Below are 18,695 nucleotides of genomic sequence, written 5' to 3' on the forward strand. Positions count from 1 at the left end.
GCCATTCACCACCTGCCAGAGTTAGCACCATTCCCCTCTCAGAGAAAACCCATCTAATTAATCAAAGACACCACAGTATTTTAGCTCAAAGTCCTCACAGGAGAAATTATAGAGATAAAATATCCCTGACAGCAGAATTAACGGAAGAAAGGCATTTGTGAAGAGAGCGGAGACGACAGAATATTCCAGAAGACCGTTTGTGTGAACTTGGAGAGATTAAGTTATAATTTATTGCTTCTTATTAATTGGGTTTACATTAGTGGGACTTGTCTTTATTTAAACAGCATTCCAGTAGAAGTTAGACCAGTTAGGAAGTAGTTAGTAGTCTAGGGGGTAATTATTTGGTTTGTTAGTAATTCTGTTAATGTGATCATTGTTAGGGTTAAACAAATAAAATGTTTCTTGTTATTTGTAAAATGGAGATCTTTCTTTTAACCATTCTTTTAACAGATTACGAGGGGAAAGGTGAGCCTCTCTGGGTGTTTTGGGGTAATTATTAGAGGTGTTTACCCCTGTTCCTGTCATAGCAGATAAACAGCCTGTTTTGGCTGGAAAGTAACTGCAATAACCTTGGCTGGGCTTGGGACCAGATTGTTATGCAAAGACACAGAGATATGGATCTGTTTTTGCACAAAGGAATGTTTAGGAAAAGTAGTCAAAGATGGCACCTAATATTATATTCAGAATCATATTAATATTAGAGACTCTTCCCAGCTCGTGGGACTTCCACGGACCGTCACCATCAGACTGGGGTTCATGAGACCAGTGCCATGGAATCTAAGATAGAGCTCAAAGTACCACCATCGCTAGTCCTCAAAGAACTGAAAGGCAGTGAGACTCATTAGTTTGCATCTATATAAGGCTGTTTAAGCTAACAGATTCACTCATTAGTTTGTATTTGAAGTAAATTAAGCTAATAAATTTGCTACGTATTGAAGCATACTTGTCGTCTTTTATTAATTTTGATCAGACCTTAAAGAACCCATTGGGTACTTTCAGCCTAACAGTGCAGATCCTGAAAAATGTGAGCCATTTTCTATAGTTTGGAGCCTCCATCTTATGAATGCAGACATGAATAGGGAAATATATCATTGCCTCCATATTTTAACTCAGCCTTCTGCCAAATGAGGAAAAGAGTATTTTTAGACCAGGATTTCCAACTCGAGACTAAGGAAATGGTTTATCAGCTCAAATAATCCTCATGCCCCATTATGCTTCAGAAACATAGAAATCAGAAGCAGCAAGTCAAGTCTCTGGACATGTATCGTCAGCAGTGCCTTTGCAAGATCCACCAAATCTGGCATCGCAAAGATGATCCAACCATAATATTCTCTCCCAACCGTAAACGGCCAACACTAGGGGCATAATCACATAAAACCAGCTCTGCTGAACAGAACATATTGTTCTCACACCTGGCTCCAAAGGCAATGATTCTATTTTGAACTCAGTCATAGTTGGAGACTCCCAGAAGGACAGCAGAAATGTTTCAGGGATATCTTCAAAGCATCCTGGAAAAGGTCAAATATTCCTGTCAGTTTATGGGAGTCTCTGGCTTGTGTTCAACCAAAATGAAGAAGGTTCATTGGTTCAATGGCATTAGCATCACTGAATTCCCCCACTACCAACATCCTGAAAGTTACTATAGACCAGAGACTAAATAGGGCTAACCATACAAATACCGTGACTGCAAAAGCAGGTCAGAGGCTAGAAATCTTGCAGTGACTAACTCACCTCCTGACTCTCCACATCCTGTTCACCAGTTATCATCTAAAGATGCATGGAAACACCATGTCCTGCAAGTTTCCTTACATGCTCCACACCATCCTCTCTTCGATATATACTGCAATTCTTTGCGTGTCACTGAGTGAAAATCCTGGCGTTCCCTCCTGAATAACATTTTGGGTGTATTTACATAAAATGGACTGCAGTGGTTCAAGAAGGCCACCACCACCTTTTCTAGGATAACTTAGAGTTGGGCAATAAATGCAATGTAGTCAGCCAAGATTACATCCCATGAATGAATAGAAAAAGAACACAGCTGAATAGCAAAATGCAGGTCTTAAGTATATTTTTAAATTCCACAGTTACCTTCTGCACCTGCTGCCTTTATGTTGGTTTTGAAACACTTTGAAATGTAGCGCCCTGCAGAAATTCAGCTTTTATGTGGTTTGTCTACACGCCAACAGACATCTTGTCAAAAGAGCTGAGATAATTTTCGAGATTACTTTACTAGCTGCAAGAGAGGCTACTCTAACATCTATACTATCCGGTCAGTCCTCAACTTCCCCTAGCAACTAGTATGGCTATCGATTTATACGAGCATCTGAGAGGATATTTTCAGTGCAAATCTATTGACATGACAAAAGTGGTTCTCTCTTATCTGGTATCTTAGAATAAATGATAAATATTTTCCGAATATCTAATTCCCTTTATTCATTTCACTGTATAATATATTCAAGCAATGGCTTTCATTTGCACTTTTATATTGATCATGTCTACTGCTGCAAAATCACCCACTTTCTCAATTGTATGGTCTTTCTCTGGTACTTGTTCATGTTTTTAACTCATCTTCTCTAGGTCCATCATCAATACTCACACTGCATTCCTTACTCTGCAATTTTTCACCCCTTTCTAACAGTTCAAGGCTTCACTTTAAGGTCATCAACCGAACATTCAACCCCTCAAATGGATAACTTTGCTATTAGCTCTTTTAAACGTGCAAGTTGCTTTTCCTGTACACTCCTCAATAATTATTTCTCTCCACTTAATAAACCTCTGTCATATATCCAATCTGAGTACACATTCTGTGAAGTGATTTTTGGAAGTAAAAGATCTGTCCTGTGTGCCCTCACATTACCACTATTAGCTCTTCTGTTTCGCAGGAAATTAATCACAAAATAAGTACTTGAAGTGCAAGATGCCTTGTCTACTTCTATTAGCTGCTCAGAGTCCAGCATTTTATAATTCTGATTAATAATGAGGGACAGGCTTCAAGAGTTTAATTGCCAGTTTTATTACGTATTATCTTACCATCATAACCATCTTGAAAGGGTCTATGAATTCCCTCTGACTCTCTCTTTTACAATTAACCAACTCTTCTAAATCTCAAATGGTTTTTACAATGTTGCAGAGCTCTCCAGTTTTTCATGAAGACATTGGCTTTGATGAAAATCTGTCTACCTGCATACAGAGCCTTCAAATGTGCTGAGAAAATTGAGCTAATTAAAGTTGTTTCAAGGGAAGACGGACTATCACACAGCACAGAATGCAATTAGGGATTTTGCTCATAGACGAATTGATAGACATGGTCATGGCAAGTGAAGGCAAGCCCTATTCATAATTTAAGACTGGACTACATTTAGTTTATTATTCTTTTGGAACTGCCTTTCCTTTAAAAATGAACACTAAGCAGGTTACTAAGATGAGTGCCAAATGTGGCTGACTATTACATATTTAATACTGGCTATCTCAAGCATCTGAACAGTTGAATACCTTGAGTTGAATTAATCTGGGCAGAAAGGGGCTTCCACTTGAATAAATATGATCAGACCAAACTCATCTGTGGATTCCACCAGCAATTGTTCGACGTTCACTCCAAACATTCCAAACCCAAAATCAATGAATTATCAGACTTCATGTCTCCAACTTTGTAAATTGATAGGAGGGGACTGTAAAGAAACCAATTCATCACAATTAAGTGTGAAGAAACACCATCTGTGATATATTGTGTTGCAATGGCTTCTTGGTAAATAAAAGCATTAATCAGGTTGGTGACCTGACCAAAAATAGTTTCTGATACTGTTCTAAGAAACCTAAATGAATACTCAGCCTGCAAAGAATACACACTGCAGAATATTTTAAGAACAAGGCAGTAAGAGTTCTGCGATAAAATGTGCAGCTGGAGCAGCACAGCATCCAAGGAGCAGGAAAGTCGATGTTTCGGGTCAGGACCCTTCATCAGGACTGGGGAGAGGGAAGGAAGCTCAGAAATAAACAGAAGGTGGAGAATGGGGCTGGGGGAAGGCAGGTGGGATGGTGATAGGTGGATGCAGGTAGGGGTTTGTAGAGATTGGTCAATGGGAAGGGTGGGGCAGATAGGTGAGAAGGAAGATGGACAGGTTGTATCAGGTCAAGGGGGGGTGATGAGAGGGAGGGCTAGACATGGGATGAGGCTGGAGGTGGGGAGATTTTAAAGTTGGTGAATTCTATGTTGAGGCCATTGGGCTATAACCTCCCGAGGCGGAATATAAGGTGTTGTTGCTCCAGTTTAAGTGTGGCCTCATTGTGACGGTGGAGGAGGCCCAGGATGGACATGTCGCCAACGGAATGGGAGGAGGAGTTGAAATGGCTGGAAACCAGAAGGTGGTGTTGATTGGAGTGTACAAAGCGCAGATGCTATGTGAATCGGTCACTGAGTCTGCGCTTGGTCTCTCCAGTGTAGAGGAGACCACATCGGGAATAACGGATGCAGTAGACCAGATTATAAGACACACAGATGAATCCCTGTCAGATTTGGAATGATGGTTTGGGACCTTGGATGGAGGTGAGAGGGGAGGTGTAGGGGGAAGTGTAGCACTCTCTACAGCTGCAGGGAAAAGTGCAGGGTATGGTGGAAGGGTTGCTGGTGAGTGTGGAGCAGATGAAAGAGTCGTGGAGTGAGCGGTCCCTATGGAAAGCAGATGGGGTGGGGAAGGAAATATCATTTTGGTGGTGGGGTCTGATTGCTGATGGTGAAAATGGCGGTGGATGATGTGTTGGATTTGGAGATTGGTAGGGAGGTCTGTGAGGACCAGGGGGACTCTATCCTTATTGTTGCTGGGGCTAGGGGGTTTAAGGGCAGAAGTTAAGGGCAGGAAATGCAGGAGATGCAGTTGAGGGCATTATGAATCACGGGAGAAGGAAAATATGGTCCTTGAATTAGGAGCACGTAGGCGATGTCTGGGAGAGGAACACTTCATCCCAGGAGCAGATGCGGTGGAGGCGGAGGAATTGGGAGTATGTGACTGCATTTTCCCAAGAGGCTGGGTGTGAGGAGGTGAAGTCAAGGTAGCTATGGGAGTCCAGAGATTTGAACTGGATGTCAGTGCTGAATTGGTTGCCAGAGGTGGAAACAGAGACATCCAGGAAGCAGAGGGAGGTGTCGAAGATGGTCCAGGTGAATTTGAGGTCAGGGCAAAAGGTGTTGGTTAAGCGGATGAACTGTTCGAGTTCATCATGGAAGCATGAGGCAGCACCTATACAGTCATCGATGTGGTGCGGGATGGTGCCAGTGTAACTGCGGAAGAGGGACTGTTCCACGTATCCGACGAAGAGGCAGGCATAGCTCGGACCCATGCGGGTGCCCATTGTACCCCTTTAGTTTGGAGGAAGTGGATTGGGTTAAAGGAAAAGTTGTTGAGGGTGGGGACAAGTTCCATCAAGCGGATGAGTGTGTCCATGGAAGGGGACTGGTTGGGCCTGCAGGAGAGGAAGAAACGGAGGGCCTCCTCACGGTGTCACAGAGTTGGCATCTGGCCTCAGCAATGTAGAGGTCAGTACGCTATACTACCATTGTACCGCACGCCCCTCCCCCTTGTCAGCGGGTTTAATGGTGAGGTTGGGGTTGGAGCGGAGCAAGCAGAGGGTTTCACGTTCCGTTGGGAGAAGTTGGAGTAGGTGAGACAGGTGGAGAGATTAAGGCGATCGATGTTCCGATGGCAGTTGGAGATTTTTCAGTGAGGTAGCAGCAGGCAGAGACAATGTGTCGACCGGAGCAATGAAGTTTGTGCGTTTTGGGTAGAAGATAGAAACGGGTGGTGCGGGGTTGGGGAACTATCACATTGGAGGCTGTAGATGGCGACTCTCTGATACGTCCCCAAATGTCCCCTCAATTATGACCCCATCCCTGACCACCAAACCATCATCTCCCAGACCATCAATAACCTCATCACCTCAGGAGACCTCCCACTCACAGCCCCCAAGCTGATAGTTCCCCAACTCCGCACCACCCATTTCTATCTCCTGACCAAAATCCACAAACCTGACTGCCCTGGTCAACCCATTCTTTCTGCATGCTCCTGCCCCACTGAACTCATCTCCACCTACCTCAACTCCGTTTATCCACCTGCACCCCCTCCACCGGTCCAGGAACTCCTCACCTACATTTGGGACACTACCTACACCCTCCACCTTCTCCAAGATTTTCAACTTCCCAGCCCCCAACACCTCATCTTCACTGTGGACATTCAGTCTCTCTACACCTTTATCCCCCTTGAGAACGGCCTAACAGCCATCTGTTTCTTCCTATCCTGCAGGCCCAATCAGTCCCCCTTAACCAACACTCTCATCTGCTTGATGAAACTTATTCTCACCCTCAACAGCTTTTCCTTTAACTCCTCCCGCTTCCTACAAACTGAAGGTGTAGCTACAGGCACCCACATAGGTCTCAGCTATGCTTGCCTCTTCGTAGGATACATGTAACAGTCCCTCTTCCGCAGTTACACTGGCACCATCCCTCACCTCTTCCTCCGCTACATTGATGACTGCATTGGTGCTGCCTCAGGCTTCCATGATGAGCTTGAACAGTTCATCCCCTTCACCAACACCTTTTATCCCGATCTCAAATTCACCTGGACCATCTCCAATGTCTCCCTTCCCTTCCTGGACCTCTCCGGCAATCGACTCAACACCGACATCTATTTCAAACTCATCATCTCCCATAGTTATCTTGACTGGACCTCCTCCCACCTACCATCTTGGGAAAATGCAATCCTATACTCCCAATTCCTCCACCTCCATCGCATTTGCTTGCGGGATGAAGTGTTCCACTCCCAGACATGCCCAATGTCCTCCTACTTCAAGGACTGTAAATGCCCTCTCCAATGATTCCTGTTGCCCTTGACCACATCTCCTGCATTTCCTGCACTTCTGCCCTCAAAACCCCTCCCCCAACAACAATAAGGATAGAGTCCCCCGGTCCTCACATACCATCCCACCAATCTCCAAATTTGACGCATCATCCTCCATCATTTTCACCATCTGCAATCAGACCCCACCACCAGAGATATTTCCTTCCCCACCCCATCTGCTTTCCAAAGAGACCGTTCTCTCCATGATTCCCTCATCTGCTCCACACTCCCCACAGACCTCATCACACCCAGCACCTTTTTCTGCAACCGCAGGAAGTGCTAACCCTGCCCCTACACCTTCCCTCTCACCTCCATCCAAGGTCCCAAACAATCATTCCAAATCCGACCTGTATGTTTTCTAACCTGGTCTACTGCATTTGTTGCTCCCGATATGGTCTCCTCTACATCAGAGAGATCAAGCGCAGACTTGGTGACCGATTCGCAGAGCATCTACGCTCTGTACACTCCAATCAACACCACCTTCCAGTTGCCAGCCATTTCAACTCCCCCTCCCACTCCCTTGGTGACATGCCCATCCTGGGCCTCCTCCACTGTCACAATGAGGCCACACGTAAACTGGAGCAACAACACCCTATATTCCGCCTTGGGAGCTTATAGCCCAATAGCCTAAACATAGGATTCACCAGCTTCGAAATCTCATGCCTCATCCCATGTCCAGCCCTCTCTCTCATCCTTGCTCCTTGACCTGACACAACCTGTCCATGTTCCATCTCACATGTCCACTCCACCCTTCCCATTGACCAAGCTCTCTAACCCCCTACCTGCATCTAACTATCACTTTCCCATGTACCATCCCCCAGTCCCACCCCCTCCCTCTATTTATTTCTGATCTCCCTTCCCCCTCCCCACTCCTGATGAAGGGTCCCGATCCAAAGTGTCGACTTTCCTGCTCCTCAGATGCTGTCTGACCAGCTGTGCTCCTCCAGCTCCACATTTTATCGACTCCGACTTCCGGCATTTGCAGTCTTTACTATCTCCTAGTAACATTTATGCATTTTTAAATGTCACTGGAAGCATATACATTTTATAAGTCTTCCAGCCTGATTCCTATCCCAAATCTAACCATAACAAAACTGACCTCCTGGCAAAAAAAAATACTACAAGGGGTTGTCCTGGCAGTCGGGTGAACCTCTATCTTTTGAAAAATCCTGCAACAATCTTGATTTATGACTTCAGTTAGTGAACTCACCTAAACTACACTTTCAGACTGAAAATGTGGCCTAGAACTGCCCAAAATGATATTTAATTTCAATAATAAACCAAACATGTGATCTACACACTAGTCTTTGTTTACTACTTGTAAAAGTGCACTGTTCTCCTGCACATGTATTTGATGGTGTGTGCATAGGTGGGCAAATGATCATGTTTTTCAGGGTGAATGTGTGAATGCATAATCTTCTTTACTTAACATCACAAATTAAGGCTGCTTTAAAATTCACTGCAAACAGTTTGATTCAAAAAAATTGGACTAAAATGCGCTGAATCTGACATTAAAAGCAGGAATAAGAAGCTAAAGTGAAAGTCTAATAGTTAAAATTGTTCTTTTTAAAACAAAAGGATTATAGCATCAGAGTTTTTGAGATAAGATTAGAAAACAAAATGGTCAGCTTTAATAGGAAAGGCTTCATTGAGCAGGAGGATTCAACTTGGCAAACGATAGACTCCGCAATAATTGAATAACCCAAAACATTAACTAACCAGATGGAACTTACTGTGAGAAAATGGATATGAAGACCCTGGCTAAACATTTTAATCTCATCCAGAATTGGAACAGGCAGAAAATATAGAACTTGATTCTGATCTGATTGGCACCACATCCACAAACATTCATTCCCTCCAATACCAATGCTGAGTAGTAACAGTGTGTGCTAGCTAAAAGATGCACTGCAGAAATTGATCAAAGATCCTCAGACAGCACCTTCCAAAGCCATGACCACTCCTGCCTAGAAATACAAGGGCAGCCGAAAAATGGGTACACCACCAACTGCAAGTTCCCCTCCAAGCCACTCACCACCTGAGCTGGAAATATATCACCATTCCTTCACTGCTGCTGGGTCAAAATCCTGGAATTTCCTCGCTAATAGCATTTTGGGTCTACCTACAGCACATAGACTGCAGCAATTCAAGAAGGCAGCTCTCCACCACCTTCTCAAGGATGACTCAGAATGGCAATAAGTGCTGGCCAGCCAGTGATGCCTACAGTCACAAGTGAATAAAAAAAAAAGTTCAAGCAAAAAGGAGTGGGGAGAAGGTATAGTTATGATGTTATGTATTTTGTAAAGAAAGCCAATCAGCCTTTAAAATGTTCTCATGGAATCTTACAAAATGGCTCTGAGAAGTCACATGACTTTCTCTGTGGATTGTAGCATTGGGTACAGACTGTACCCATCTCAAGAAAGAAATCACAAGTGAACTTTTGAAATTCAATGAACATTTTCAAATGTAACCAGAAAGTTCTTGATGATGATTACCTGAAGGTCTTCATACCTCAGAATTCTTCCTATCCCACCAAACACCTGACAAGTTGAGGGCCATCCCAGCTAAATGCTGAGACAGTAAAAAAGTTAATTACTTCAACTAATGACAATAGATGGGTTTGTCGCCCAGACCTAGGCTAACCTGATATTTAATGTGGAAGCATAACTTGATAGTTTGGGACAGCAGCTACTTTAGGTTTTGATATAAAGGTTGTGAGCAACCATTTTGTGCAGAGACCATGAGAGAAACATCTTAAAGCAGTCACTATTTTTCCTCAGAAGAGCAAGGAAGATGTCCAGGACTGCTGTACTTAACCAGACTACCAAACACAACTGAAGTACCATAAAATTGAAACACAACAGCCATCACTCTCTCCCAGGCCTGTTCAGCGCAGATATCAAATGGGAGCAACCTCTTATTATTCAACTACAGAAGCCATTGTAGCTGCTGAATAGTGACTTCAAGTTTTCAGTGCTTTATTTCAGAAGGATAATCTTCAGGAAAAGCACGTCCAGAAAAATAGAAGAGACCGTTCTCATCCTTGTCTGCGTATATATCTCTTACTTACTTTAAATCTTTGTATCAGTATTGTAGGTAATAATATTGTCACTTCTAACTGAAATAGCTTTCAGTAATAGTAGGATAATTAGCTCATCCTTTATTTTATTTGAAGCGTATGTCTAAGTTGTTGTTTTCCTAAAACTAAAACATACAAAAATTAAAACTGAGCTTATATAAATTCATAATTTGCAGCTAAATAAAAACCGAAAGAACTGCAGAGGCCGTAAATCAGGAACAAAAACCGAAGTTGCTGGAAATGCTCAGCAGGTCTGGCAGCATCTGTGAAGAAAAAAATCAGAGTTATCATTTTGGGTCTGGTGACCCTTCCTCAGAATTACAAAAACTTCAAAACTTCCTCAGAAGCTTGTCAGTCTCCAACCAGGAAATAACCTGGACACTAAAGCAGTAGATGTACGCCCAAAATGTTTTCACTTGACATTTGAAATAAAATTGTTGGTATGCCAGAAATCCAAAGGAGGCACTGCAATTAAGACAGTGTCTATAGTCATTAGGGCAGAGTAATGGGAAAATAACTCCTTTTGTGTCACAGGCCCTGAGAAAAGAGATGACTATCCTTAGGGACACCAGCTGTCTTCAAACTCTTCTTGTAGCAATGTTTACAGAGATGCTCATTTAAAGCAAAAGAAATATCACTGTGTTGGTTAAAGGGTTTGCTAGCAAATGCTTGAAGGATCCCTTAATTAAAAATCTTCTGCTAAGTATGTTGGCCACTGGGGTAGTGACAGTCAGGGTAGTCCTGAATTTACCAATATAGGGGTCAACCAATTTCGGAGCAAAGATTTATTGTTTGTTTTTGCAAAGTTGGCAGCAACCAATCCCCAGAGACTCAAATCCAAGTTATTTGGGTTCAGAGCTGGTCATTTACAACTGATCTGCAGTTGTCTGCAATTCAGCTTTGCCAAAAGAAAATCAAGCGCATGTGCGAAGTCATCATCTTTATCCTCTGCTTCCAGCCCCTTGGCTCACAGCGGTTGGTTTTTATTCCCTTTTGTTTTGTCTTAAAATCATCACCTGTGCAGAGATTTGTCTTTTTGTGTTGTGTAAATGTGTCTGTGGCTGGGATTAAGATGATACAGTTTTAAAGATGGATCATATTTTAGGTTTTAACCAGGGTTTGCCACTCAATTTAAGAGTATGTTTTGTTCGTAATAAATGGGTTATTTTGAGTTCATTAAGGAAACTGGTTCTTTTATTCTGGGTAGTAGTACGAAAGAGAAGTTATTGGTCATTTTTTGGTATATGAATCGACACATTTTAACTCATGGTAAAACTGGCAGAGTATGGGATTGATTATTAATGCATTACACCCATTGCAGTTTTAACAGAGGGGCAGTTAAATCTAGAAAGTTGGACTTTTAATGAGCTACAAAAACATGCAGTAAGCTGCTTGACCCTTGAGGTCAGGGAATTTAATCATCTTTGAAGTCAAAGAACTCAATTGCCAACGTCTATTTTGTTGTTGGCTTTCTGAATCTTAGCCTCTCACCCAGTTAAGTTCCTCCACCTAGCTTTCTTCTCATCTCTTCCAGGTCCAGAACGTTCATCCCTTATTTCATGTAGCAATTCATGCCTAGGCACACCATCCAAATAAGTTGCATGAGTGGCACCAGTATACATCCAATTTAACAGCTGCACTATCACTTCTACTCAATTTAGTTTTTACAAGATTTGGGGATTTTTCAACTTAGCAATTGCTTTTATTTCACTGTTTGCTTGTTTCATTGCTGCTGCTTTCTGTTATTTTCCGATTCTTACCAAATTAGTTTAAAATAGCTTTTAGATCGATTTATACCTCCTTATTCAGAGGCTGCAGTCTTGATCTTTCTACTTTCTATTGGCATGAAATTGTTCCCAAATCCCTCCGACATATCTTTAGGAAATATTTTTCATCCATTAAGTTCCTTTCTCTTCCACATCTAACAATTTTCTCCAACTGCTTTATTTTCCAGTTCGATTATCACCTTCCCACACCCAGTATTCCTTTTCTTGGCCCTTTCTTTCGATCTTTCTTATCCTTTTGATCATTTCCTGACATAGCTGGAAAATTCCTTGGACAGCCTTTGAATTCAGAAAACATTGCTTTATCAAAAATGCAGCAACGTTATCATGTACACTTAAAAAGGATTTCCACTAGACCTCTAGCAACTGAATACATATTGAATAGAAGCAGTTCCAAGAAATATCTCATTCTCAATCTTTCAGTTCCAGAATATGTGTTTAAGTCTTTAAGTAATTAAACATGCCACCTACAAAACGTTCTGCTAAATCAGTCTTGAGCGAGTTAATTCATATCATATCATTCTTCTATGACTCTTCACATGGGAAAGTTCCTGATAATGGTGCCTGTGATCATAAATTCATGTGATATGTTTTAGTGTTATCCTTGGGAGCATACTAGAAGTCAGGAAAAAGTTCTTCAGCACATGCCCATCTGAAGCCTTTGCAATTTGAAAGAAATCTGCAAGACCAAACTACAACTAAAAGCCAGAAGAAATTAACTATCAACTTTCCATACCTGTCTGTAAGTGGAGTAATAACCAATCGAGGAGTGTTGCCTAGATACTCATAAGAATATCTGAACTGCGCATCGCAAATGTTAGCAAAACAGTGCTGCTTCTCATCATCCCAGCGATGTCTTAGTTGAGACTGCCAAGTAAATGCTTGGATATTCTCCACCTGTGAACAAGCTCAATTCATCAGTATTATTAAAGTGCTTTCTTTATGCATATAAAAACATAATTAATTAATCACAGAATCATACAGTACAGAAGAAGCTCTTTGGCCCATCGAGTCTGTACTGCCAAAAATGCAGCAAAGCTATATGAGTCTCACTCTACTTTACTAGGCCCATAGCCTTGAAGTTATGACACTTTAAGTACTCATCCATGTACTTTTTAAATGTTGTGAGGTTACCTGCCTCAACTACCTTCCCAAGCAGTGCAATCCAGACTGCCACCATCATTCTGGGTGAAAAAATGTTTCCTCAAATCCCCTTTAAACCCCCTGCCTTTCACCTCAAAATTATGCCCTCTCCAACTTAGGGGAAAGCTGCTTTTTATCTCTGTCAATGATCCTCATGATCTTATACACCTCTGTCAGGTCCTCCCTCAACCTTCTCCACTTCAAAGAAAACAACCCAAGCTTATTCAGCCTCTCTTTGTAGCTGAGATGCTCCATTCCAGGCAACATTCTGGTGAATTTCCTCAGCAACCCTCCAGTGCAAATACATCCTTCCTTTAATGCAGTGACCAGAACTAGACATAGTATACCATCTGGTGCCTGAACAAAGTCCTGTACAGTTTCAACATAACCTTTCTGCGTTTACAATCTATGCCTTGACTGATAAAGGTAAGTGTTTCAAATGCCTTCTTAGCTGCCCTATTATCTTGGCCTGTAACCTTCAGGGATCTGTGGGAAAACACGCACAATCCCTCTGTTCCTCTGAACTTCCTAGTATGCCATTCATTGAGTACTCCCTTGTATCATTACATCTTCCAAAGTGGATCACCTCACATTTATCAGGGATAAATTCCATCTGCCACAGCAGTTCTGTGGAAGGGTCACTGGATCTGAAACGTTAACTCTGATTGTTTTCTTCACAAATTCTGCCAGACTTGCTGAGGTTTTCCAGCAATTTCTGTTTTTGTTCATGATTTACAGCATCCACATTTCTTTTGGCTTTAATAAGTGACCCAGCACTGATCTCTGTGCTACACCACTTGTCACTGACCTCCAGTCATACAAAAAACCTTCTACTACCATTCTCCTTCGACTGCCACTAAGCCAATTTTGGATCCATTTGAATTATTGATTCATGAATAACTTTAGCCGATGTAAACATTTCTATCTGTTATGCTTTGATATTCAAAATTAGAGCTCATGGCATTTGGTGTAATATGTTAGAATGGACTAAGAATTACTGAAACAACAATAAAACAATAAATGGGTCCCTTTCAGGCTGGCAGCAGGTTGTAATAAGTGAGATACTGCAAAAAAATGTGCTTGGATTTCAGTTCTTTTCAATCTTTATTGACGATTTAGATGGAAGGTCCAAGGGGAATGTATCAAGGTTTGCTGGCAAAAGAGCCTGAAGGAGAAACTACAGGCCCTGCGTTTCTCCCTTTTCCAGACTCACTGATCAAATTACATTGCAATCCATCTGTCATTTTGAATATTTAATCTTCATAACTTGAAGTCAAGAACCATCCGTTCAGACAAAGAAAGCCAAACACAATGTTATTTTAAAAATGAAACACCACATTGGAGAAATGTTGCAAGCTATGAATTTTTTGACTAACAATACTATAGCTGCAGAGGCGATGAAGTGTACATTTATTCATTAAAGAATGGCATCAGTTCCGCTGCTTGAGTTCTATAAAACAACATAAATCATCCTTCATGTGTAAAAGATAAGCAATTATCACTTGAGAATCAATTTCATTCACATCCTTTAAAAATGTTTTTATTTAATTTTGACAACTGTTCCAATGAGGGCTTTCAAAATTACAGGTTTCAAATTAAGGTCCATCCAGTCACAATGACCAGTTACTTAACAGGAATTATGTATCGAAGGGCATTTAAAATATATTGCACAGTGTCATCCACGTAATATTTTAAACTACAACAACAAAATAACCTCTCTGCCTGCGACATGCATGTCTATGCCCAACCCAACAAGTCTTGTGTGGTTTTTGTTTTGGTAAGCAGCAAGTATTGGAAAGCCAAAAGCTCATGTCAATCAGGTGCAGCTCCTTTCTATCCTCTTGAGAGTACTACACAATCCACACTAGTTTTGTCACTGGTGGAAGAAATAAGAAGGAAGTGGTAATAAATAAGAGGTGACAATTATTTGAACTCATATTCTATTATGGTATTGGCCCCGGTGTTTTGCACATTGTACGCTCTCTTCTTTGAGACTCAGCTGACAATATAAAGTCAAGCATATTAGTAAGCTGTGAGGAGGACTCAAAGACTCTGCAAAGGAATATAGAGAGGTTAAGTAAGCAGGCTACAATGTAGAAGATGTAATATGATTTGGAAAAATATTGAGTTCACTTTGGTAGGGAAAACAAACAAAAATAGAATTACACCTTAAGGGTGAGGAACTGACAAATATTGGAATCTAATGGAATCTTAATGATCTTTTATTCAAATCACTGAAGTTTAACAAACTGATTGAGAAATCAATTATACAACTAATTGGATGTGAGTCTTTATCATGTAGGGATTAGACCATAGAAGTAAAAAACTCATATTATAATTAATTGGGCTTTGTGAGAGTTCAACTGGAGTACTGCATACAGATTTAATCTTCATTACTAAGAAAGCATATTTGTTTTTGAAGGATTAGAAGAAAGAGTTACTTGATCAATTTCATGAATAAAGGGACTGGGTTTTGAAAAGAGTGAGTGGGCAATGCCTATATTCTCTAGTATTTAGAAGAATCAGAGGAGTTCAGATTAAAATATATAAAATTCTTTATAACACAAATTCTGTGGCTGCAGAATCGAGATCTGGCTGTCACAGATTCAGAATAAGGAGTTGTTCATTTAAGTCTAATTTCTTCACCTATAATGTGCAAACTATTGGAATTCTGTACCCAAGACAGTTGTAGATGCTCTGTCAGGCATACTGAAGATAGAAATATCATTTTTGTCTAATAAGGAAATCGAGAAATGTAGGAACAGCGTAGGGAAGGAGCAATTGAGGTGAAATATCAACCACGATTTTATTAAATGGCAGGGTGGGCTCGCAGTATCAAAGAATCTACTTTGCTCATATTTCCAATGTTCTTGTAATATGCAGCCTTTATTATTTTGGATTAATTTCTGATGATTTTTTCAGAAGATTATTCAAGGATAATTTTATTGAGCTTTGCTTAAAGCTATTAAGAAGCTACCTTTATCCAGGAAAGGATGCTATGGCATCAGGAAATGAAACAGTACTGAAAAAGATCACTCAGTCTATTGTCTGTTGGTCCCACTGCCCTGTTCTTCCACTTAGACCTATACTTTTTTTTTGCTTTTAAATATTGGGTTAATTTTCTTTTGAAAGTTTCCATTGAATCTGATTCTATCACTTTTCACATAGTGCATTCCAGATCATAAGAAACAATACTTCTTCATGTTGCTGTTATTTTGATGTAAATAATTTTAAAATGGTCTTCTCCAGTTACTCATCTTTCCGCCACTGGAAACAGATTCTCCTTATTTATTCTATCCATTCAGAGAATTGTTTAAAACTATCAAATTTGCTCTTAACTTTCACTGATCTAATCCAAAACAATGCAGGACTCCCTCGTTCATGGTATATTCCTGTAAATATCAGTTTCAATCTCAAAGACCTTGATTTCCTTCCTGACCTACATTGTCGCTCTGATTTTCAAGCATTCATCCTTGTTTTGAAATCCTTTTGTGGTCCCACCTTTCCCTTTTGAGCTACCCCGATCATTAATCACTAATCCTTCCACATTGATGACCATGCCTTAAGTTCAGGAATTCCCTTCCTACATCATTTTACCTTCCCTTCCACCTTTAAGATTTTGTGTAATTGTTTGGTTCATCTATAACAGTGATTACTGGAGAAACTCAGTAGGTCTAGCAGCATCTGTGGAGAAGTAAAGTATTTTGTATTCTTGTATGGGATAGAGGTGTAGCTGTTAAGGTTGGCAATTGTTACTCATTCTTAATTGTCTTTGAAGTAATTGGCTCAATATGCCATTTCAGCAGTGGGGGGGGCGGGGGCAGGGGAGTTAAGAGTCAACCATTTTGCTGTGGGTGAGGAATTACATGGAGGCAAACCAGGTAAGAATGGCAGATTTTCTTCCCTGGAGAGCGTTGGTAAACCAAATGGGTTTTTACAATTGACAATGATTTCATGGTTGCCATTACACTGGCTTTTATCTGCAGATTTTATTAAATTCAAACTCATGTCCACAGAACATTAGTCTAGATCTCTAGAATACTGCTCACTAACTATTACTAATATTACATTATCACTATGCCACTGCCAACAAAGTTTCAAATTCAATATGACTCTTCCTTGCAACAAGGAGAGTCATTTTGCTAAAATATTAATTCTGTTTCTCTCTTCACATATACTGCCAGATTTGCTGAGCTTCTATAGCACCTTTTATTTTTATTTCAGATGTCCAGCATCTACAATGCTTTTCTTTTTCAACCTAACCTAGTATCGCCTTATTATGCAATTTGTGGTCATGTTTTAGATTGTTTCTGTGAAGCACGTTCAGACTTTGGGCCAGATGTTCTGAGAACTGGCAATCTCATGCAAACTGCTACTCATGCCAGGGCAGGTTGGTGGAGGACCTTCATCTTGTGGATGTTCAGGGTGAGACCCATGCTCTTGTATGCCACTGTAAAGGTGTTGTTGATAGTCTGGAGTTCATCCTCTGAGTTTGCACGTACGCAAACATCATCCAGTAACTACAGCTTAATGACACTTGTTGGGGTGATGTTGGTTTTGGTTTGAAGGCGGTGGAGTTTGCATAATTTCCCACTGGACCTATAGGTTAGCTCCACTGCTGTGGGGAGCATATCGGGGGTGAGGTGAAGCATTGCAGTGAGGTAGATTGAGAACAGTGTTAGGGCCATTTCGCAAACCTGCTTAACACCGGTCTGAATGGGGAATGGGTCAGTGGTGTTACCATTTGTCATTACCACAACTTCCATGTCATTGTGAAGCAGGCAAAGGATGGTGTCAAACTTCATGGTGCAGTCAAAACAGAGAAGGATGTTCCATAATGCTTCCCAGTTGACACCGTCAACAGCTCTTGTAAGGTCAAAGATGGCTTTTCTCTGCATTTCTCCTGCAGCTGTCACGCAGGGAAAATCATGCCTGTGGTGCCGCTCCATGGCCAGAAGCTGCACTGCGATTCCAGGAGGAGTTCCTCAGACACAGGGAGGAGACAGATGAGGAGGACCTTGAAGAAGACTTTTCCAACAGTCAACAGTAGAGAGATTCCCCTGTAGTTATCACTGTCAGACTTGTTCCCTTTTTTGAAAATGTTCACAACTGTGGCATTTCAGAGCTTTGCTAGGATGCTCTCCTCCTTCCAGATAAGGCAGACACGAACATGTAGATGCAGCAGGAGCTCTTTGCCCTCACAGTTCAATGCCTCAGCGGGGATATTGTCTGCTCCAGCACCTGTGTTGTTCTCCAGCTGATGACAGCCAACTCTATTTTGTGCAGGGCTGGGTGTTGCTGAGCTTGTGGTGTGTAGTGTGCAGCGGAATGCAGTCAACGATGCTCAGATAGTTGACAGAACCCTGGTTGAGGGCGTTGAAGTGCTCCCTCCAGCATTGTTTAATGGTTCCTTTCACTTTGATAAGAGTCACGCCGTCCTTGGCCAGATTGGGGTGGGGTCTTGGGTGTTTGGTCCTTACGTGGTTTTGACAGCACAGAAGAACCCCTACATGTTATGGCTGTCGCCCATTTGTAGGGCCACTCCACCCATCACCTGTTCTTTACGTCTTGACCTTCAGTTGCCTGCAGGTCTGCCTTTTCCAACACCCATATATCACTATTTTGAATGTCAAACTCTAGAATATATGTGTGTGTGTGTGTGTGTGTGTGTGTGTGTGCGCGCGCGCGCGCGCGCATTTGTGTGTATAAATGCACCTTACATCATGTTAAAAAGTATATCATTACAACAAAAGTTTTCAAACATTTTTACTTAAGATTACTTTGAGAGGGGATAAAAGGGCATAA

At 41.5% G+C, this 18,695-nt stretch overlaps 1 protein-coding gene across 1 annotated transcript in view; it reads right to left on the minus strand.

Moving 5' to 3' along the window:
* The window catches only part of LOC109928243 (dynein axonemal heavy chain 17-like), a 334,316-nt gene that overhangs the window by 213,223 nt on the left and 102,398 nt on the right, over positions 1–18,695 (minus strand). The window contains exon 18 of the mRNA XM_048610756.1: positions 12,484–12,644. Coding sequence (XP_048466713.1) covers positions 12,484–12,644 — 161 coding nt within the window. The remainder of the gene's footprint in view (positions 1–12,483; positions 12,645–18,695) is intronic.

This window comes from Rhincodon typus, chromosome 23, assembly GCF_021869965.1.
Source record: "Rhincodon typus isolate 14 chromosome 23, sRhiTyp1.1, whole genome shotgun sequence".
NCBI classification, from domain to species: domain Eukaryota; kingdom Metazoa; phylum Chordata; class Chondrichthyes; order Orectolobiformes; family Rhincodontidae; genus Rhincodon; species Rhincodon typus.